General features: G+C 34.8%; 5 protein-coding genes across 7 annotated transcripts; 1 reads left to right on the forward strand and 4 right to left on the reverse strand.

Moving 5' to 3' along the window:
- Positions 1–3,484: 3,484 nt before the first annotated feature.
- On the reverse strand, positions 3,485–3,856 carry LOC18050637 (VQ motif-containing protein 10). Its single transcript, XM_006449637.2, has one exon. It carries the CDS (start codon positions 3,854–3,856, stop codon positions 3,485–3,487), a length of 372 nt encoding a protein of 123 aa, XP_006449700.1.
- Positions 3,857–6,954: 3,098 nt separating this feature from the next.
- Positions 6,955–14,131, forward strand: LOC18050638 (cullin-4). Of its 2 annotated transcripts, XM_024190534.1 has the most exons (18): positions 6,955–7,125; positions 7,242–7,499; positions 8,231–8,346; positions 8,453–8,799; positions 9,049–9,229; positions 9,561–9,683; positions 9,771–10,058; positions 10,450–10,575; positions 10,688–10,789; positions 10,887–10,940; positions 12,306–12,412; positions 12,521–12,581; positions 12,676–12,807; positions 12,925–13,062; positions 13,186–13,266; positions 13,372–13,452; positions 13,571–13,651; positions 13,785–13,898. In XM_024190534.1, exons 2-18 carry the CDS (start codon positions 7,280–7,282, stop codon positions 13,896–13,898), a joined length of 2,352 nt encoding a protein of 783 aa, XP_024046302.1. In that variant the 5' UTR covers positions 6,955–7,125; positions 7,242–7,279. The 2 variants fall into 2 exon arrangements, with proteins under 2 accessions (XP_024046302.1, XP_006449702.1); XM_006449639.2 differs by having other exon boundaries at positions 6,955–7,499; positions 13,785–14,131.
- Positions 14,132–14,314: 183 nt separating this feature from the next.
- On the reverse strand, positions 14,315–14,910 carry LOC18050639. Its single transcript, XM_006449643.2, has one exon. The coding sequence runs from the start codon at positions 14,789–14,791 to the stop codon at positions 14,555–14,557; it is 237 nt and encodes a 78-aa protein (XP_006449706.1). The 5' UTR covers positions 14,792–14,910; the 3' UTR covers positions 14,315–14,554.
- A 1,670-nt stretch (positions 14,911–16,580) lies between these two features.
- On the reverse strand, positions 16,581–18,675 carry LOC18050640 (F-box/kelch-repeat protein At1g30090). Its single transcript, XM_006449644.2, has one exon. The coding sequence runs from the start codon at positions 17,959–17,961 to the stop codon at positions 16,753–16,755; it is 1,209 nt and encodes a 402-aa protein (XP_006449707.1). The 5' UTR covers positions 17,962–18,675; the 3' UTR covers positions 16,581–16,752.
- A 2,267-nt stretch (positions 18,676–20,942) lies between these two features.
- On the reverse strand, positions 20,943–21,988 carry LOC112101151. 2 transcript variants are annotated; one of them, XM_024191618.1, is made up of 3 exons: positions 21,551–21,988; positions 21,322–21,438; positions 20,943–21,148 (listed from the first exon to the last, which is right to left on the reverse strand). In XM_024191618.1, the coding sequence occupies exons 1-3, from the start codon at positions 21,933–21,935 to the stop codon at positions 20,997–20,999; spliced, it is 654 nt and encodes a 217-aa protein (XP_024047386.1). In that variant the 5' UTR covers positions 21,936–21,988; the 3' UTR covers positions 20,943–20,996. The 2 variants fall into 2 exon arrangements, with proteins under 2 accessions (XP_024047386.1, XP_024047385.1); XM_024191617.1 differs by having other exon boundaries at positions 21,271–21,438.
- Positions 21,989–22,601: the final 613 nt, after the last annotated feature.

Consider the following 22,601-nt stretch of genomic DNA (forward strand, 5'->3'; position numbering starts at 1 on the left):
TAGATTACAAAATTTTGATAAAATGTATAAAAAGAAATAAAATATCTTGATAAAACGTAAGTTGACTGTATCTAGCCTTATATTTTAATATGTTTATACCTTAATGAAAATTTTGTAAGCCATTTTTTGTACAAGGAGCATTAATGGGTTTTCCCACTCTATTGCTTTGTATGATTATGATCTTCTGGAGGAGCCATATTCTTTTTGCTTCAATTGGAAAAAGTCTTGTGATGTGCTATGTGGATAAATCAAAACGGTTCACAACCTCAAACAGATGAGGATTTTTTTTTTAAATACATTAGAGCCTAGTATAAATTAGGACATAACATAATGAAAAATAAAGGTCCTATACATATCATTGCATAACTAATAACCAATCCCTTCAAGAGGGGTTTCAAAAACATGAAGATGAAGAGGAGGGGTTTCAAATAGGGATTGAGATTCTCTTCTGATTTGAACACTCTTGATTTTTTACAGATCTTGTGCCACGTGTGTTTTAATATTAGTGAATGATTAAAATTTAACATATATTTTTATTTATTTATTAATCATCAATCATATTAATAGCACTTGCTCAGATAAAGATCATATTAGGAGAGGATCTTGATCCTTCAAATCGAGGGGATTATATATCACATTAGGAAAAGTCCAAACCTCTTGTGGAGACCCAAAAGGCTTGTAAATAGTGCCCAATAAGCATCTATTATTCATAGACTTTTTAGTAAAGGTGGGCAAATCGGGTTTCGGTTCGGGTTGTTCGGATTTCGGTTTGGGTTTCAACCCGTTCGAGATTGGAGAATTGAACCCAATTGGGTTGAAAACGCCAACCCGAACCAAACCCAACCAAATTAATTGAACCCAATCGGGTTGAAAACGCCAACCCGAACCAAACCGAACTGAATTTAATTCGGTTCGGTTTGGGTTGACAATTCGGATCGGATTGGATTGATAATTCGGGTTAAAATTTCGGTTCAGGTTAACTCGGGTTAGTTCGGGTTAGAATGGGTTGGAACAATTTAATCTAAAAATTCTAACAACAACCACTTAAAATCTAAAAATTTCAATTCCAAACATCCTTAACAACAAATATCAACTACGTACAAATCATCCTTAATAACATTTCAACAATTTAAAAATCTCAATTCCAAACATTCCAAACATCCTTAAGGAACAATTTAATTCAAAAATTATAACAATCACTTAAATCCAAAAATCTCAATTCCAAACATCCTTAATAACAAATATCAACTACAAATTATCTTTAATAACATTTCAATAATTTAAAACTCTCAATTCCAAATATCACAATTTAATTAATAATAACTACAATCACAGCAACAACATTTGGAAATATATATAACTTTGTCGAACAACAATTAAGTTAAACACAAACAATAATAATAACACTAATAATAACTACGAATCAACAATTCAGCATATTTCCATTTTCTAAATTAAAAAAAAAACAGCAAAGATTAATCAATTAATTAACAATCTCCAATTTAATTAATAATAACAGCAACAACCCCACTCCAATTTAATTAATTATAGTCTCCACTCTCCAATTGTTCAATTATCAGTAAACCCACTCCAATTTAACTAATAACAATCTCCATTTGTTCAATTATCAATCAACAACAACAAACCCACTCCAAATAATTGAATAATTGCCAATCAATTAATTAAAAATATACAATTTAATTAATAGCAACAGGCTGTTAAAAACTTAAAATTCGATTCAGGTTGTTGCCATCAGCTGCGAGCAAGTCAGCAAGTTATAGTGTCGGCAAAGCGAGACAAACCTTGATCTCGGAGTAGCTACAACGTCGGCAGATCGAGACTGTGCAGGGCTAAGTGGGACGCGAGGTGAACGCACATCGCAGTTGTGGGCGAGGCGTGCTGGCTGACGGCGAGTGGGCTGCGGTGAATGGCTGGTGTCTGTTGGAGTTGGACGAGGCTGTTGGCTGCTGCTGTCATCGTGGGCCACGAAACTCAGAAAGTGAGAAAATGGAGCAAGGAGGGGGAGGGAGTGAGACGGTGAGACCGAGAGTTTTTGTTGGAGCTGAACGGGGCTGCTGGCTGCTGCTGTTGTCGTCGGCCACGAAACTTAGAAAGTGAGAATTGAGAAGAGGGAGCAAGGAAGGGGAGGGAGTGAGACAGTGAGATTTTTGTTTAGGGATTTTTAGGGATTTTTTGGTTTAATGTATATATATATATTTAATTTAAAAGCTGAATCTTAAAAAAAAAAAAAAGCTTCAACCCGAACCGAAATTTAATCCGAACGGGTTGAATCTTTGAATTCGTTCGAATTTCACCGATTAACCCAAATCGAACCGAATGCCCACCCCTACTTTTTAGTAAGTAGTCTTTCGCTAACTTATCACTCATTCAAAGATTCTCCCTAGATTTTCCCTTGCTTTCTCCGGATCCAAACTGACTTAAGCCTCAAAATGTGGCTGTTCCACCATCAGCTCTTCTCAAATGTCAATCTCAACTCTCAAGGCAACTATCTCAATCCAAGGGCAAGTCCGTAATTCTCTAGCATTTGACGGTAAGAATATACACTCAAATCTTAGAAATGGAAAATTCATATTAAATTAAGAGTAGTTATACAAGTATTAAATATTTTTGTACAAATTGATGTAGTGAATTGAAAACATCCCACATCATTGCTTTTTATTATTTATATTTTCAAGTAGCAAATCATGCTATGCCACATTAATTTATATAAAATTGAACAAAATTAAAATTTACATCAATTTATGTATATGTGTTTATGGGCCTAGAATTATATTTGTTGGGAGAGTTTTGTCGTCTTAGTGATCCTACCCAACTCGAATATGTATTAATCGGGGGTCCAATGTGATTTTTGAATATCAGATAGTTCAATACAGTGAAAAAAAAAATTAAAAGACTTATTTTTTTTTTGTTATAATTCAATCTTCATTGGAAAAAAAAACCATTGTAAGCGCAGCAGCCATCAGTTGCAGTGCTAATATAGTAATCAAAAGATGGGATTACAGGTTAATGAGAATTAATATTCTAATAACTCTATTTGGGATCTGACAAATTAAAACCTCCTCGTGCTTATCTCTCTTTGCGCGCATGCATACAAACATTCACAAATTTTTTCCACCAAGTATTTTTTCCACATTGTCGTGGAGTCTTGGGTAGCCACATACTCCACACAAGCTCACAGTACTACGCCATCATCTCATCTAAATAATTAAAAGCCTAAATCAAATAGACTTCCCAGCAAAAATATGTGAGCGCCGTTTTGAATATACAATATATAGATCCAGTTTTTAGAAACCATTAACATTCCATCACAAGAACATCAACACCAATTAACCCAGCTGACAGAAGAGAGGAGAAATAAATAATAATATAAATTACACTTAACGACCCTTAAGGTCAACTGAGAAGAAACATGATTCATAATAGTTAATATATATGCCACTGCTAGCTAGCTAGCAGCTACAATTCAATAATGCAAATTATATTCAGCCCACAGCCACTGCAACTCCTCCGGCGGAGGGAACTCCAAGTCGAAGATCAGCCTATTAACCTCCAAGTCCTTAAACGACACGCCTTTTGATAGCATGGAAACCGGTGACACATTATAATTATTATTATCATCGTTGACGACATCGCCTTCAAGCTTATTAACCTCAACTGATATAACTTCTCTCCTTGAATCTGCTGCTGATGATGAGTTGCTTTCTTTAATCCATGCAACGCTAGAATCCTTGCCCGTAAGCTTCTGAACGACGGATTTGAAGCTGACGGGGTCAGTCTCTACGTACTGAGTATCCATTAGTACTACCTTAACGGCTTCTTGCTTTTTGCTTGACATCGTTGTAACTAGTATAAATTAAAGAAGGAGAGGAAAAGGAAAAAAAAGCGCTTTTTGGAGAATCTTTTCTCTGCGTTAAATTATATGATTATTTAATTAGAATTGTGAGTTTTACTTATATACAGGAAGCTAAGAGGGAGAGTCGCAAGAAATGGGGACACAAGGTGAAGGTGGGGTATTGATGAGGCGTTTTGGCAGTCAATAATGACTCAAACTGGATCGAGTCAAGCGCACGCAACTTGGAATCTTCATGGTCAATCTTATTGTTCCAATTTCCATCTCCACATATGACAGCTTTATTAGCTTACCTTACCTAAGCTTTACATTTGATCTTCGAGCTATCTAGCTAACCGGAATTAAACTTATAAATAAGTTTTAACACATCTTGTCCTGTTAATTCAGTTTTGTTCATGCTATCACTTTTAGCTTTCATTTGTTTACATTGGATGGTCGTAACGATCGAGAACAAACTTGACGATTATGTGAAGTAAATTTGAAGAGAGGTTTGTAGAATCTCGTGACTAGGAATTCGGTGTTCTTCGATTTATTATTATTATCATTATTATTTTCTTATTTTTAACTCTTCTCAGTCACTTTGATTCTTATCATACGTTATAACGTCTAATCAATTCCTAATTAATTAATCACTTTCTCATTATTTATATAGTATTTAAAAGAATTAAAAAAAAACTGTGACGAGGTTTACTTTTTTATATAATTTATATCACCACTTTGATTTTTATTCTCTCTCTTTATATATATAAAATACCCATTAGAGTCTTCAAAATTTACATAAACAGTAAAATCAGTCTTTGGTATGACTCAATATTATAGTTTGTTAAACAATTAGGCAGTCATGAGAAATTACGTTTAAGTCAACTATAAATAATGAAACTTAGTAGATGGAAAAGTCCGTAAGGATGGATCTGAAATTGACGAAGACCGAAGATACATTAGATGGAAAAGTTTAGAAGCAGTGGCGAGATTTTTCATCGCCTCTCTCTTGTCATATTTTTTTGGACGAGAATACCGCCACTTGTTCTAAACTTTTCCTTCAAAATTATCTTCCATCCTCGTCAGTGTCAAATCAAATGCATCCTTATTTTATCGCCAAGTAAAGGAAAGGGACCTGCTGATGCTATTAGAGCTGGCAAAATCGGTTATTGGGTCGTATTTATGTCGTGTCAGTTTCGTGTCGTGTCAAATTTAAGTCGATTTAAATTCGATCTATTTAATAATTGTGTCAAAATATTGAGACTCAAACCCGACATGAAAAATAATCGGGTTACCCAATAACCCATTTAATATTTATATATTGAATAAAAGTTACATCAAATATTTACATACTATCATACATACGTATGTACATACATACATACATAATTTATCAATATTATAAAATATACATATCTACCAATATATTACACATTTACACTATTGAGGTTTTAATTATATATATATAATATTATATATCAATATTATAAAATATACATGTCTATCAATTTTTACACATTTACACTATTGAAGCTCTAAATATATTTAAAATTTTATAAATAAAACACTGTGTTTATATTCACCCTTTTAAAGAATAAAAAAAAGAAAATCATCTCTAATATTTGAGTTTTAATGATAAGAATATGTAAATTATTTTAAAATAGAAAATATAATCGGGTAATTGATCGGGTAAATGGGTCAAGAATTTTAACCCAAACCCGACACAGAAAAAAATCGTGTTGACCCGGACCCGACCCATTTAATAATCGTGTTAAATTTAACGATCTATACCTATTTATTTATATCGTGTTCGTATCGAGTAATCGAGTCGTTTCAAATTTTGCCAGCTCTAGATGCTATGCCCTACGAGTGTGCTATGACTGTGGAAGAGCAAAAGGATCTCCGTTGGGCTTCAGGTGGAGTGTCAGTTGCTATCCGGATAACAAGTGTTGGGCTTCCTCGGCCCAAACTTTTAACTTTACGGGCATCTCTGCTTGATGTTGCTCGCCGTCCCACTTGCACTGGGTCTCAACCAAACTGAAGCCCAAGCCTGATGCATTTTTTTTCCCTTATTATTTTATTATTTTTTCCCCTTGAGTTGATTTGAGCTTCTTCTAATTCTCAGTTTTTAATGCTACCAATTAAAATCTTTTTGTTTAAATTATTTTTTTAAAGGGTAGAAATGTAGGTAAATTTTTGTATTCATTTTTATTACTATTTTTTTAAGAATTTGTATTCAAGAGGTCAATTAGATTTATTCTATATTGAAGTATCGTGTTATCGTAGAAAAAGATGTTGCAATTATAAAACAAAGGTTAACGATGTAAGGTAATTTTTTTTATAAAAAAATTGATAAAAATAATTAAGATGTTATAATTTTTTATTATTAAAAAAATAAACATAACCAGATTGGGTGTGGCTAAATAACCGTCTTAATTGGAATTGATGTTGAACAACTATAACTTAAAAAATATGTTACTTGAAAGTTAAGTTAATTTGGATTTATACTTTTATGATAAAAAGTCTATTATATTTTTATTAATTTTGTCAAATTACTATTTAAAATTGTATTTAGTATATATTATAAATTTTTATTTCGTATTTATAATTTTTTCCATAGCCACTGTAACTTTAAAACTACCGTATCTCAATACCAAATAGGGGTTATATTATATGTAACTTATATCTAATTTAAGAGTTGCATCTAATAACTCAAAACACGCATCTAATCAAATATAATACTTGGGTAATTTTGTGTAATTCTTGAATCAAATATAAATTACATATAATGTGATTTAGTATAACCTAATTTTTAAATCATAACTGTAAGTATTTATCAAAACACTTTAAAATTAAGACTTAAAAATTATATCTATTCAATTAACGTATCAAAGCAACCCAAAATAAAGTTGATCGAAGACCGTATTTAGGGTTGCTTTGATAGTTTAATTGAATAGATATAAAATCTGAAAAATGGGCAATTCAATTTATTCGTCACGAGAAAAAAAAAAGAAAAAAGAAAAAAGAAAAAAGAAAGAAAGTTCTGTATGCATCTTCTTACTACATGGTACATAAACAACTCTTATTAATTCTAGAGAGTAGGAAACGAAAAAAGAAAATTAAATTAAATTAAACAAATTTTTTTTTTAAAAAAAGAAAACTAAAAAACAGCCTCTTTCTATCCCTGTGTCCGTCTCGCGTACAGGAGGAGCTGGGGAGGAGGATATCTAAAAATCTAAATAGATATCAAATCTTCTTCATTTTTTCACTTCTGCGTGCGTGTGCTTTTTTTCCCCCCCGCTTTTTTTTTTTTTTTTTCAATTTGCAGTGAGTGAATTAAAAATGCACTAATAAACGAGCTATTTCATGTCTCTCCCCAACAAACGCACAGCCAGCAACAACAACAGCAACAATTATTCACCTTCGGCAATGAAGAAGGCCAAGTCCCAAGCCGTGGCCTGCTCTGTGGACACCGCCAACAAGAACGGTCTCCACCACGACAACGACGCCGTTTTCGATCCCTCTTCTATTTCTCTCGATGATGATCTTAAGCCCGACGAACCCCGACAACAAGCCGCCGCCAATTTATCCCGCAAAAAAGCCCAGCCCCCTCAGCCCGCCAAAAAACTTGTCATCAAGCTCCTCAAAGGTACGCCCTTGCTTACTGCTTGTTTCTTTTATTCGATCATTCGTCTTTTGTTTGTTTAGGTTTTGGTTGAGGATATCGAGGGTTTTGCTTCTGAGTATTGGAGAGGCTTTAAATTTGGATTTTTGTTTGTTTTGAGCTGATCTTTTCGCGTGGTTACTTGAATTTATTTGGTGGACCTTTGAATTGGATTGGTTACGGGATCTGGGTTCTCGTTTTTCATTTGTTAATCGAGGAACTTTATCCGGTGGTTGAAATTGATTTGGGTATTTCTCGCTTTTGCTATGTTTATTTGTAACCATTAGGAAATTGCAATTTCGGATTGATTGGCCGAGTCTGTTTGGTTCCATTTTATTTTATTCCCTGAGGCACTTATTAAACCAGGAGCTGACTAGGGTTTTATTTTTATCACTTGAGTAAGTAAAAATGAGACCAATCTAGGGTTTTCCCTGGTGATAGTTTGAGTCAATCTGATCAGTTGTTAGAAGTGATTTGGTAGCTAGGGTTTCGGTGTGCTGTTCTAATTTATTGTTATTCATTGCAATGATTTGGTACAATTCAATTTTCTATTTAATTTGGGTTGCATATGCAAATGTTTAGTGCAACCGGAAAAACCTTGTTGAGGCAGATATTGCTAGTCTAGCAATTTGAAACTTGAAGAATTCTCAACTTATGGTCTAATTTTAGAAGATATGCTGACGTGATAAATAATTCTGAATTTTGCGTCTGTGAAGCTAAACCCACACTGCCTACAAATTTTGAGGAGGATACATGGGCAAAGCTGAAGTTAGCTATAAAAGCAATATTCTTGAAGCAACCAACTTCCTGTGATTTGGAAAAGCTATATCAGGTAGATATAAATAATTTTTCATTCTTTGTTTAATAATGTGGCTCTTATTAATGTGAAATTTGTCGTGCATGAGGGTTTCACAAAAGAAAAATTATGTCATCCTTAGGCTGTCAATGATCTTTGCCTGCACAAGATGGGGGGAAACCTTTATCAGCGAATTGAAAAGGAGTGTGAAGAACATATATCTGCTGCAATTCGATCGTTGGTCGGTCAAAGCCCTGACTTGGTGGTTTTCTTATCACTGGTTGAGAGATGCTGGCAGGATCTTTGTGATCAGATGTTGATGATTCGTGGTATAGCTTTGTATCTAGATAGAACATATGTGAAACAAACACCAAATGTGCGTTCATTGTGGGACATGGGATTGCAGCTTTTCCGGAAATATCTTTCTTCATATTCAGAAGTTGAGCACAAAACTGTCACTGGTCTTTTAAGGATGATTGAGAGGGAAAGGTAATGCTTAGAAAGTTAAATATAACCAATACTGTGTATCATTAAATCTTCTAGATTATCAATAATAATGAAGTTATTTTTCTCTTTTTATATCTATGGGTTGAATTTTTTTATGTTCCTTTAGTTGAACCTGGCACAAATTTTATGATTGAATTGTGGTAGTGGGCGGGGGTTAATTTGATATGCTCTGGAATTCACAGTGTTTTCTTTTTTTCCTTTGGGGTGGGGTGTGGTTGCACTGTCTTTTAGATTAGGTGAAGCTGTTGATAGGACACTCCTTAATCATCTATTGAAGATGTTCACCGCTCTGGGAATTTACTCAGAAAGCTTTGAGAAACCATTTCTTGAGTGCACGTCGGAGTTTTATGCCGCCGAAGGCATGAAATACATGCAGCAATCAGATGTTCCAGATTACTTGAAGCACGTGGAGGTACTGTTTATATTCCTCTATGCCCACCATTAGCTGCCATATATTTGTCTCTTTTTATTGCATGATACATAACTACAAATTGCTTGTTTTACGTTGCTCTCTGTTACCTAAAATGTTGAACTAGATAGTTGGGATTCCTGGATTTGAAAAATATCTGGGAACAAAATTTGTGTAGCCAACAAAATTGGGGGGAAAAAATTGGAATCCAACTGCACTACAATCCAGGAATCCCAGATCGGATAATTTTCCCTAGATAGTTTTGTTTTACTTATGATCTCATGATGTATGTTGAAATATTTAGGATTTGCTGATGGCTCCTTCTCTTTCACAGATAAGGTTGCATGAAGAACATGAAAGATGTTTACTATACCTTGATGTAAGCACAAGAAAGCCACTTATAGCAACTGCCGAAAGGCAACTTCTTGAACGACATATATCTGCGATTCTCGACAAGGTGTGGAGTTAATTCTTTTAGCTTATTCTCTCTATGCATATACTAGAATTTGGATTGCTTTTGTAGTTATGGTTTCTTTCTGTTCAGGGGTTCACAATGCTGATGGATGGCCATCGTACTGAGGACCTACAGAGGATGTACTCACTATTTTCAAGGGTCAATGCTCTCGAATCATTAAGGCAGGCCCTTGCTATGTACATTCGTAGAACTGGGCATGGCATTGTCATGGATGAAGAGAAAGATAAAGATATGGTTTCGTCTCTTTTGGAGTTCAAGGCTTCTCTTGATACAATATGGGAACAAAGCTTCTCAAAGAATGAAGCATTTTGCAACACAATAAAGGACGCATTTGAGTATCTAATTAATCTTCGTCAGGTCAGCATATCCCACTTTCTTTTTCCTTCCACCATTTCAACGTTACGATTGGACATTAAAAAATAAACTATTCCATTTGTATTTATTTGTTAGTTAAATGCCGGATTTGAATTGTAGGATAACAAAATTTCATCATGAAGAAAGTATGAGAGTAGCATTTAAAGAGGATAGGTCATAATAGTGATTGTTATGGTTGCTTTTGTTATTACATATATGACTAAATGTAACCAAAACTGGCTCCAGATTTCAGATCATATGACAAGATGTTAAAAGCTTGCACCAGATATCAGTCAGGACCTTATTTTGTATTAGTCCGCCATTACCACTAATTTTTTTGAAGATTATATCTAGAAATTTGTGGCTAATGGTTACATGTTTCCCCTGTTTACAGAACCGACCTGCTGAGCTGATTGCAAAGTTTCTGGATGAGAAGCTTCGGGCTGGAAATAAGGGTACTTCAGAAGAGGAATTGGAGGGTACACTTGATAAAGTTCTGGTTTTATTCAGGTTTATTCAGGTAACTATACATCCTTGACAGAAATTTCAGTTTTTTTTTTAAATATTTATTCTCTAGTCTTCTATGATTTTTTATTATTATTATTGTCGTTGTTGTTGTTTTGCAAATTTAGGGTAAAGATGTGTTTGAAGCATTCTATAAAAAGGATCTTGCAAAAAGGTTACTGTTGGGGAAGAGTGCTTCCATTGATGCAGAGAAATCTATGATTTCCAAGGTTAGTGGCAAGAAGTCTTATTTTCTTATTTTGAATTCACGTTGCTGCCAAATGTTTATGATGTTGTCATACTAACAAATGTCTAGTTCTAATGCAGCTAAAGACTGAATGTGGCAGCCAATTTACAAACAAACTTGAAGGGATGTTCAAGGTGTGCATGTTTTTCCATATAAATTCTGTTTAGGGAAATGCATTGATTTCTGAGGAAATTAAAACTTTAGAACTAAAATTGAGTGATCACCTAGTTGATTGCTTATCTATTATCAATAGGGATATTATCATTTTACCACCTAATATTTTCTGATATATCACTTTACCACTAAAGTTTTTTGGCAATTCCTTTTTCCCACTTAATGTTTCGGTTTTTATCATTTTGCCACCAAACCGTTAGTTAATGTGATTTTAAACAAAAATTATAGTAAAAGTCTATTTTACTCCTAAACTGTGTAAGTGTAATTTAACCCTTTAAATTAAAAAAATATAGAATTAATTATATACAAAGAAATAATACTTTTATGTCTAAAATAATTAATTGATAAAATTGTAAATATTACACCTGGTGAAATTTATAAAATACTAAATATACAGAAATTCCTGAAATACCCTTGCGACATCAGCAATTTATTTATTAATGGAGTTAAACTGTTTGATGATAAATTGAAAAAAAACTGAACATAAAGTGGGAAAAAGCAATTGTCAGAAAACTTTTGTGGTAAAGTAATCCGTCAGAAAACATTAGGTGGTAAAATGATAATATTCCTTATCAATAAAAAAAAACTGTAATGAAATGAGTAAAACATTAGCTTTTCCTGGCAAATTGTGATGCAAATTTGATATGCCCCTCGAACTTCTTTAACCAGTTTTTATTTTGAAGCGTCTTTCAGTTTCTGCATGTTTGGTTTTCTTGGAAGTGCTAGATATGCTTATATTCATGTGAAGGTCAAATTTTAGTAGCATTGCTGTGCACTTGGAGTAGTGGCCTCAATTTGCTGAGGGAAGCTTTATTAAAATAAATTTTAAAAAATCCACGAGAAGGGAAGACAAACCAGCTGAGCGCATCAAAATAAAAATCGGAAAACAAAAAAATAAGCATATAATGTGATACGAGAAGGTAATGAAGACCAATGTCTAAAAAAATTTGTTAATTAGACACACACACATACTACATGAAACTTGAATCCAAGACCTAGGTCTTGGTAAGGCCATTCTTACCTCATAATTGTTGTCACGTGAAGTGTTAATTATCAAACCTTGTGGTCTCCAATCTATGAATTTTAAAAATTACACAATCAAGTGTTTACTTGATTTTCTTAGACAGGCTGTTGAAATATAGCTCAATAGTTGGAGAGCATCATTAGAAACCAATAGTAACCTCTTTATTCTTGCAGTTTAACACGTGATCTGTTGATGTAGCATTTGTTTTGTGAATTCAGTTAACCTTTTCTGTTGACTTTTTCATTCATCTCAGCGGCAGTTTCTACTTTTTTTTTTTTTTTAACCCCCCACACATTCTCAGGATATTGAATTATCAAAGGAGATAAATGAGTCCTTCAAACAGTCATCCCAGGCCAGGACAAAACTCCCATCAGGGATTGAGATGAGTGTCCATGTCTTGACAACAGGGTAGGTTGAAATCCTAAATTACCATATATTTCAGAATTTTGTTATAATATTCCAATCAATATTACTGAGGATTTAAAATGTTTTTTCCATTTGGTGGCTGGCATATAGGTACTGGCCCACATATCCCCCCATGGATGTTAGGCTTCCTCATGAACTGAATGTCTATCAGGTTTGGCATAAGCTGAAGATGGCTGTTTTCTATTACGGGTTCTGAGAGTATAGTGTATATGTTTGTGTGACCCTTCTCTTTACTTTTGCTGCAGGACATTTTTAAGGAGTTCTATTTAAGCAAGTACAGTGGAAGGCGCTTAATGTGGCAAAATTCATTAGGTCACTGTGTGTTGAAAGCTGAGTTTCCTAAAGGTAAAAAGGAGCTGGCAGTTTCCCTATTTCAGGTTGGTATCTTATGTTGTGCATTACCTTCATTGTTGTGCTGTCTGTTCCTTTTTTTTTAATAGATGTTACCTTAAAGTTCTAATAATACTGTGCTCACATTTTTATCGGCCCTCCAGACAGTTGTTTTGATGTTATTTAACGATGCTCAAAAGCTTAGTTTTCAAGATATTAAGGATGCCACTGGCATAGAAGATAAGGAACTGAGGAGGACTCTACAGTCTCTTGCTTGCGGTAAAGTACGCGTCCTGCAAAAGGTAGGTGCTTATTGCTGGAGTAGCAGCTTGGTTTCTTGGTTTGATAAAGTTTTGTATACTTTTGGGTCTTCATTTTTTTCCCTTTGTGATTAACTTTTTTTTTTTAAAAAAAAAATTCTACAGTTGCCAAAGGGAAGGGATGTGGATGATGATGATTCATTTGTGTTCAATGAAGGATTTACTGCTCCCCTTTATCGTATTAAGGTATGGGCTTCTGTTATGCAGCAATATTGCGACACACTTTCTACATTAGACTGTTTGATTTGCCACCTAGATGTAACTTAACCGTTGTGTTTCTTTGGTATGCAGGTAAATGCTATACAGATGAAGGAAACAGTGGAAGAAAACACTAGCACCACTGAAAGAGTATTTCAGGACCGTCAATATCAGGTTTGCCTCCGCAGATTATGTTATTCATTTTGACAAAACATAAGTATCCCATATGGTTAATGTGGCTGTGAGTTCCAAGCAGACATGAATTATTTCTTTGTTGTTGAATGTGTTTCAGGTGGATGCTGCCATTGTTCGGATAATGAAGACTAGAAAAGTGTTGAGTCACACACTTCTAATAACCGAACTCTTCCAACAGGTACTACCACCCGTGCTCCAATTTGAGCTTTTTATTTACCTTAAGCATAATAAGATCTCTCATATCCAGTCACAGTCATATTGGACCATGCCACAAATAACAAATATAACGTGGTAATTGTTTCATTGGACAGCTGAAATTTCCTATAAAGCCGGCCGATCTGAAGAAAAGGATTGAGAGCCTTATCGATAGGGAGTACCTGGAGCGTGACAAGAACAATCCGCAGATATATAATTACCTGGCCTAGTCCCCCATTTTGTCACACACACAAATGTGATGTTTTTCTTTGCATGGCGGCGTAATCAAATGTTATCTCCCCTGTACAGAAAATTGTAGTTCCTTTTTTTTCTTTTTCTTCTTTGTTTTTTCGTTTTTTAACCCAACATTTGTAATTGTAAAGTATAATCGGCCTTTCTTTTGAGACCTTTCATCTCATTCTGGACTTGTGAGCTTCTTGAAATAAATTACTTATTTTTTTTCTTTCTTTTAATCATATGAGAAGCTGCACCTTGCTGGTTGCCTTGCTGCAGTTTACATGAGGTTTATTTATTTATTTATTTATTTATTATTATTTAAGGTAGTAATGTTGGTATGTAAAGTATGCTAGTATTAGTAATATATTTGATAATATGGTAAAATATAGCAACAGCAGAAAATATATGATTCTCCACGAAATTCCATGTCATTCGATGATGATAAATTCTTATTTCCCTCCATACGAAATCCGATGGTATATAAATAATACAACTCAATTACATAGCACAGCAAACTGGGGAAGCCATCATCACAGGCAGATACAAAATATAAAAGTTGCCAAAGAAAGCAGGAAAAAAAAAATAAAAAAAATAAAGTGAAATGGGCAAATTTGGCAGTTGAAGTGAAATCAAAGGGGATGACTGATAATCAGACGGCGGGATCAGAGGGAGATGGAGATGGAGCAGCAGCGGGATGATGAGGGTAAAGAGGAGCGCGAATATTGGTATCGGCATCGGCATCCGCATCGGGATCGTAATCGGGATTGAGGGATCGGTCAATAGCTTCACGGCCTTTTTCGAGACAAGGCTTACACGCCATCTCAATTGCAATCCAACCCAGAACCACTCCCGCTATCGCTATTATCGCTACTGTTATTGCAGCCATCTCTCCTCTTCTCCTCGCTGCTGGCGATTCTATTATTTTATATATTTATAAATATTTCTGTTACTGACTACCGACGAGGAGAAGCTGGAGAAGAGAGGATGTGGATATGTTCTGTCCTCATCACAAACTCACTCACCAGGTTTTATTTTGAACTTGGGCCTCACCTTTTTGGCACTAGTAGCGAGCTACATTGAATCTTCAGAGTAGTGTGCTATTCGCACCCTTTCAGTATCTCACAACACCCCCCCACCCCTCTTTTTTTTTTCTTTTTTTTTTTTCAGCATTTATGGATTAAAATTTAAACATAAAAACTTAGAAGCAAGTAATCCAACAGTAAAAAGATAGATACCATTGCTTTACTTATAAGCTCCTTCGCCGAATTGCAATTTTGCCTTAAAAAAAGAAGCCGTGATGAACCGACCGATGGCGAGCATGAACGTGGATAGGGTCGGGTACGACACATCCGGCACTAGACTTGTAATTGCCATTTCAGATGTTGGTTAGCGAAATAAGTCCCCAATTTCGACTTTCTCTACTTTGCTTCTGACTTGAATTTTAGTTCAGTTATACTTTTAAACTAAAATATAAGTATGTGAACTTAAATCGACGATTCGTTTTATAAAGTTTCATGACATTTTCGAGAAAGCATTTTCAGAATTCTTTAAAAAAAAAATATTTTCAGATTCATTTCAAAAAACATTTCTCAAGACAATGTTCAAACACATTTCCATATTAATTTAAAAAATATTTTATTTTGTCACATTTTTCTTAATTCCACTTTCTAAAGCTATAAAATCCTAGAACATTAATATTAAGTTACTAGTTCTTCATTATTCACTAGTGTACGACGCTCTCACATCACTATTCAAAACGGGTGTCATTATTGTTTAAACTCAAATCTACTACTCAACGAAACAACAACCATAGTCAAAGTGCAATCGACGCTTTTTTAGACCATACTGACGCCGCCTGAATACGCTTTTGGACCTTACCCTTTAAACCAAACAACGAAATCAATTAAACTCATAGCACTAAGCCCGAATTTCTAATCAATTAAATTCATACCAACACTCCAACCTCACTTTAATCGAGAAAGAACCTATCCTTGTGACACATGGCCTAGCGAAATTCCTACCCCAAACACTCTTATTATTTAACGGTTAAATTGAAATGTTTATGCCTAAAAGCAAGCTGCTTGTAAAAAGAATCACTTGCATGTTGAAGGAGATCATACCATAGATCAATTGTACTGTGTATTTGATAACGAGTAATGACAATCAAATCTTTTAAGCATGTCATGATTAGATTAGAACCTAACATAAAATAGATTCCATCTCAACAAGCACACCAACCAACCCCGCCCACCCACTGCAAACAACAGCTACTAAGTCTTGTCCCCTAAAGGCTAAAACAATTTGCTTAACTAAACCAACTGATCTAACTTTCACCGATCAGTCTCTTTCTAATTCTGCAGCTGCAACTAGTTTTGTTGTTATCCCAGCAATTTCGGTAACTTCAAATTCAATGCATGCATGCGTTTCCTCTATCTCTGTCAATGAATGTTTATCAAAAACACTCAACAGAGACCAACAATTTTTTTTTTTCTTTTAAACTCCATCATTCCCAGCAGATACAACTCCTAAAAACATTTCCAACTACTTCACAGGATTAGCAAAATATTATCATCAGTGTTGTGTAGTGCTCGCTTGCCATTGACGACCGTAATACACTAAAAATTCTAAGATATTAGACTATTTAAATAAGAGATATGATTGTTAAAACACTTCCATTGCCAATTCCTATAAGTAGGAGGGAAAATGAAAAAAAAAAAGGGGGAAAAGAAGAAAAGCTGAGCAGCTGTGTAGACAATACATTCATTCTAATAACACAGAGCTAATAAATTTATTTGATTACAACTTATTCAACAACACAGAAATCATGAGATCAGATTATTTGGAGAACTAAGCAAACAGAACCTGAGAGCTTGAGGGTGTCAAGTCAGAAAAATTATCTGGAGCATCAACAACTTGCCATTGTACACTGAAGCTCCACTTTTTCTCAGAGGTGCTCAGCCTTGTGATATGACCCACAGCAACATGCAGATTCCGACCCACAACATAGACTCTGCAATCACATGCATTTACGGCAAAGGGTTTGCATATCTGCTCTGGTAGCGGAGGCCCCTCTATTGTCTCCCACGAATCAGTGCTTGGGTCATAAACTTTGAGCTTCATTCTTTCAAGCTCTGAAACCACAAACAAATGCTCATAAACCACAACACTTGAACCAGTCCACCCTTCTCTCAGTCCAACAGCCATGCTTTCCCAATTATCAGTACTCGGATCATAGACCTGACCTCTCGGAGAGACAAAAAATGGCCATAACCAGCCTTCCGTCACAAGAAGTTTGCCATCTAGAACTGCAGCATCATAAGATGCCATGTTTGTTCCCATGCTTGCAATGGTGCGCCAATTTCCCTTTACAGGATCCAAAACCTCAGCTGAGTCAAGCTCGAAAAGGTCTGCACTGCTTCCTCCGGCCACATATATCATCCCCCCAATCACCCCACTAGCAAAAAATGATCTAGCTGTAATCATCTTGTTCATGACTGTCCAACGGTTTTTTTGCATTTCATACTTCAAGACCAAGTCAAGAGGACAATCAACATCAGAGACCATACCTCCACACACAAACAAAGTACCCTCACGAGGGATTGAAACACACCTAAATCCATGTGGACAAACCTTATCCTTGCACGGCATTGCGGGGATAGTGTGCCAGCAATAGTGGGTAAGGTCTAGAACCTGCCACTGAATTTTTCCGGTACACTTGTGAAAGGCAAAAACAAAGAGCCAAGGGTCCTTGAAACCCAGTTCCTTTCTTCGGGTAAAAAAACGCTCTTTATTACCAAGAAGCAGGTGCCATCTCTTGCAAACAGCTCTGCAGGCTGCATGGCTCTCAACTGGAAGCCGGAGGAGACAATTGAGTGCAACATCATCAGGAAGCCCCGGAATGAATGGTTCTGCTCTGAGAGATGCTTCTAATTCAGGTGAAGGATTTAACAAGGAAGATTGTATCACAGCTAACCTAAACTTTGGGGATAACGTCATCTGGGAATCCCCTAGCTTATGTACAGGCGCTTGTTGTGATGATAATCGAACCCTTTGCATTTTAATTGTCTTAAGACTCAATATTTTAAGAACCTATAATATCACGAAGGACTTGTTCCACACTCAGATTTCCTATTTATATTATGCCTCCAAATGCAACTATTCAATGAAAAAAAAAACAACAATAATCATGCTCTAATTCCAAACGGCAACAAAAAGAGCTAATCCAGAATCTCAATTACCTACGTTTTTTTTTCCTCCACTCTTACTGCAAAAACAACAATTCCCTTTCCACCAATCCTCATATGAGATGAACATGAAACAAAAAGTACAAACTTACCAATACTAAAATATCCAAATTCAAATTCGTATGTACCAAAAACAATCAAAATATCAACTTGCAAGAAGAACCCAGATTATAACTTTTCACACACAAAAGAAAATAAAAAGAAGAAGATATCTAAGCTATTACGAGGTAAAAGAAAGAAACCCACAAGAACGCAGCTCATTAAATTTAAAAAAATTGATTAAACTATTGCCTAAAAGAATGGGAATTCGAAACCCAGTAAAGTTCTCGAATAACACAACTTGGAAACTAAACAAAAAACAGCAAAAATTAATGACAAAAATTGAAATAAAAGAAACTTACAGGCAGGTAACTGTGAAATAAAATTGGTGATATTCGGTTTTTGATTTGTTGCAAATAGAGGTGACCCAAAGACTCTTTCTTCTTGTTTAAGGATGTTCATTCATTTAATGAATTCAGTGGCAATGGTTTCTTGATCCTGTAGACAATAACTCACACGTCGCACGCGTCCACGGACCTTATAGGTGACGTGGCAAGTGGAAAAGGGTTGTTTCAGTTGTCGTTTTATGGAGAGTGAAGTACAATCGCTGTTAGTGAATGTGTGGATGATCCTGTGTATCTTTTTTGCCACGTGTACGATTGTGAAGGCTCAAACCAAAAGTGCCAAACGGCGTTGCGTAAGCTGATTTTGCATAATTAAGATTAAGTGGATAATTAGGGAAAAAAGATAAAATTATTGAAAATAAATTAGAGATGGCAATCAATTTATGACTCGTGAGTCATGACAGAGTATCCATGAAAGCAGCCATCCCAAGCCAGACCAGCTGTTTCTTTACACGGAAAATTACAAATTCTTCCGTCAACTATAGATTAGAAATACTTACATCCAACATCCAACCTCAAATATATTATGACATTTGCACCCTTAAATTCCAAAATATCGCACTTAACCCCCTTATACTAATAAAAATTAATATATTTTATTAAGTTATAATAAAATGTTCATATTACCTCTTTACGAAACGTAAACATTTATGAACATGAAATATTATGTATATATTATGTCAATATTATTCTTAATGAGTTGAGTTAGTTATCTAATTTATGTTTTTTTTTTCATATTTTCTTGGTATAAAAACTGAAAAATGTAAACATATGGGCAATAAGGTATATGAAGATTTGCCAAAATTGATTTTATGTGTTATCAATAAGAGAATACATTGCCTTACGTAAGAAATAAAATTAATATATAATCCATGATATAGTGAAAATGAAATAAAATGATGGTTATCTTGTTAACAAATAAAACTTAATACGAAAATTCAATATACAAATAGCTTATGTTTATGCCAAATTTCTAAATAAAAATATAAATCAATTAAATAACTAAACTATCAATGACAATATTGTTATATCACACACAAAGAATATTTTATTTTTATGGATGTTTGTGGTTTGTAAAATGACTTAAATTGTTTAGGGGCAATACGGACTTTCAATTATAATTTAACAAGATGTATCAATTGTTGTTAGTATAAGGGGTTAAGAATAACATCTCCAAATTTAAAGGGACAGTGTCATAGTCCATTTGAGTTTGAGTGTAAGTGTTTCGCACATATATTTGAGAGAGAATCTGTAATTTTTCCTTTATAAAAATGAAACTTCTCAAGCGTGAGGATATTTGAATTCATTAATTTTCTTTCTACACTTCTTTTTAATTCAGAATAATTTTATTATCAAAATATTTTTTAGTAACATGTCTAGAGCCTTATAATTCTTCATCTCAAGTTTTCAACACATTATCCTCTCACCTCGCATGCCATTAGGGGTCGGCAAAGTCGGTTTGGATCGGTTTGAGACATATTCTCAAACCAATCCAAACTTATCGGTTTGAAAATATTTCAAACCGATATCAACTTAAAATTTTTTCAAACCGAACCGATCCAAACCGACTGGATTAGTTTGGATCAGTTTGGATTCTCGGTTTGAGTTTATTAGCTAAAAACCCACTTCTTTTTTATTATTTTACCTAAATTATTATTATTATTTTTTTGTCCGTAATCCAAATTGATACCTCTTTTATATTATTCATATCTACTTTGACATCTACATAACAATTCAAAGATACATCCATACAAGTTTACAACATAATACATCCTAATAAAGAAGTTCTTAATCTATTCATTCAAAACAAACTCACAAAATTAAAATAAAGTTGAACAATATTTGACAATTAAAATATTGTGCATCTTGTCCGTTAAAACTTATGGCCTAATTAGTTTTGATTTGTGAAAATCTACATAAAATGATAAATATAATTAGTTAGATTGCTTAACTTAGAATATAATGTAATTATATAATATTTTTGGATTGGATCGGTTTGGATTTCGGTTTGGAAGGAAATCGGTTTGGATTCCTTCCAAACCGAAATCCAAACCGAGTGATGTCGGTTTGCAATCCAACAAACCGAAACCAGTTTTTTTACTAATGAAACCGATCCAAACCGATCCAAATGGTCGGTTTGGATCGGTTCGGTTAAAATATGCCCACCCCTACATGCCATGATGATACTACTGGTTACTTGTTCTTTTAAGAGAAATAGAGAGCATTCACTTATATACCACTAATTATATTGTCAATTTATTTGCAAAAAAATGGTACAAATCTACAGATGTAGAGATAGATCTAAATCTGCTGGGACCTCCTGTTCAACATCCACGGAAATCAGCAAGGCAGGACCTGGCTTCTCCATAGTCTTAACAAGAGATGATTCCTTGATTTGAGGCTTTTATATTTCCATAGGCAATCTGGAGACAATCTTTGCCCTTTTTGATATTTTCATCACATCAATGTTTGCAAGGGAATCAATTGGGTAAATCCTCTCGCCCTGTCCAAAATTCAAGAAACCTACCATCTTGGACACACAACCTTTAGCCAGGCCTGAACACCGATAAAGATTGATGAAACAGGAACCAAAAAGTGTCAGTTTCAAACCAGGAGATTGATTTAAACCAAGCAACCACTGTGAATAGTTATAGCAGAGCTAGTAAATGAAGGCTTACTAAGGTTGGGTTGAGAGTTCTGCAAGACACCTCTATAGAAGAACGACTTACCATCTTGGCAAGTTTGGATCTCATCATTACGCAATTTCTGGACTCCATTTAAGCCTAAAGACAATGAAACATCCAAAGGGAAACCAGCGGACGGAGTGCTACCAAATCCAGCAAAAGCTGTTGACAAATAACATGTTTGAAAGGTTGAGTTCATTACTGTGAATGTCGTAGGAAGATTTTGAGACATTTTGAGCATTGCTGATTTTACAACTATATTAAGAGAACTTACTTGCATTCATCGAGAAAGTTAAATTTGAGCTGGACCTCTTATGGAAAGCTAGATTGTTCCCAACAACTTCACAAGAATTACCAGGTTGGTTGCTGGACAGGGGATCAACGATGGTGCTAGCAGAGCCAATGGAAGCACAAGAATTACTAGGGCAATTCCTCCTCCAAGCTGCCTTCAACTGGACATTATGAGACCTAAGATGACCTCTAAGAGAGCGATGGTTAGCAAATGATTTTCTGCAATAGATGCAAGAAAAAGCACTAGTGCCATTTTCTAGGTTTTCTCCGTCAGCAGTTGAAGGGAGGTTCGCCATTGAAGTTGTAAACAAGACCCAAAATAGGGTCAACAAGAAGAGAAGGGAAAGAGGAAATGCAAGGGAAACCATGCGGTGACGAAGAATGCCAACTTTTTTCCCCGTTTTACATTTTAGGAGTGAGAAATAGGTCTTATCGGTTAGACTAATTAATGTAAAATGACAATCCTAATTAAAATCATTTAAGAAGAGGAAAGACATATACTAAATATGGAAAGACATTGTTAGCATTGAATTATATGCAATGGCAGCTAAACCTGGCCTTATCCTTAAAGCACCAGCACCTCTAAAAACAAATGCCAGAGCTACGTAAAAGAAGATGATTAGCTATCACAACGCCACGAAATAACATGTCACTTAATCTTTGGCATCCATCATTGGGTAATTTTGGAAATTCAAAGAATACATCACAAGGAAGTAGGTCGTGAAATCTCTATTATGACGGTCATAACAATTAGACATAGGAAAATTCCAAACAAAGTTGAGACCTCAATTGTTTGCACTCCTAGGGGGATACAGTAGTAACCCCAAAAAATTTTTAGCAATGAGCATGCATGGTTGAAAGAACAACAAAGGCATGTTGCTTATTTTCTCATCTGCTTCTTCAACAAGGTTTGAAATCTGACAATCATTGATCCTCACATTGCCTAAATATCGGTCATGTATTTTTTCCACAGGCAGCCAAAAGCAAAACAAAGGCAAAAATGTCAATGCCAATTGCGTAACTATAATTTCGTA

Source organism: Citrus clementina, unplaced genomic scaffold (assembly GCF_000493195.1).
Source record: "Citrus clementina cultivar Clemenules unplaced genomic scaffold, Citrus_clementina_v1.0 scaffold_2, whole genome shotgun sequence".
NCBI lineage: Eukaryota > Viridiplantae > Streptophyta > Magnoliopsida > Sapindales > Rutaceae > Citrus > Citrus x clementina.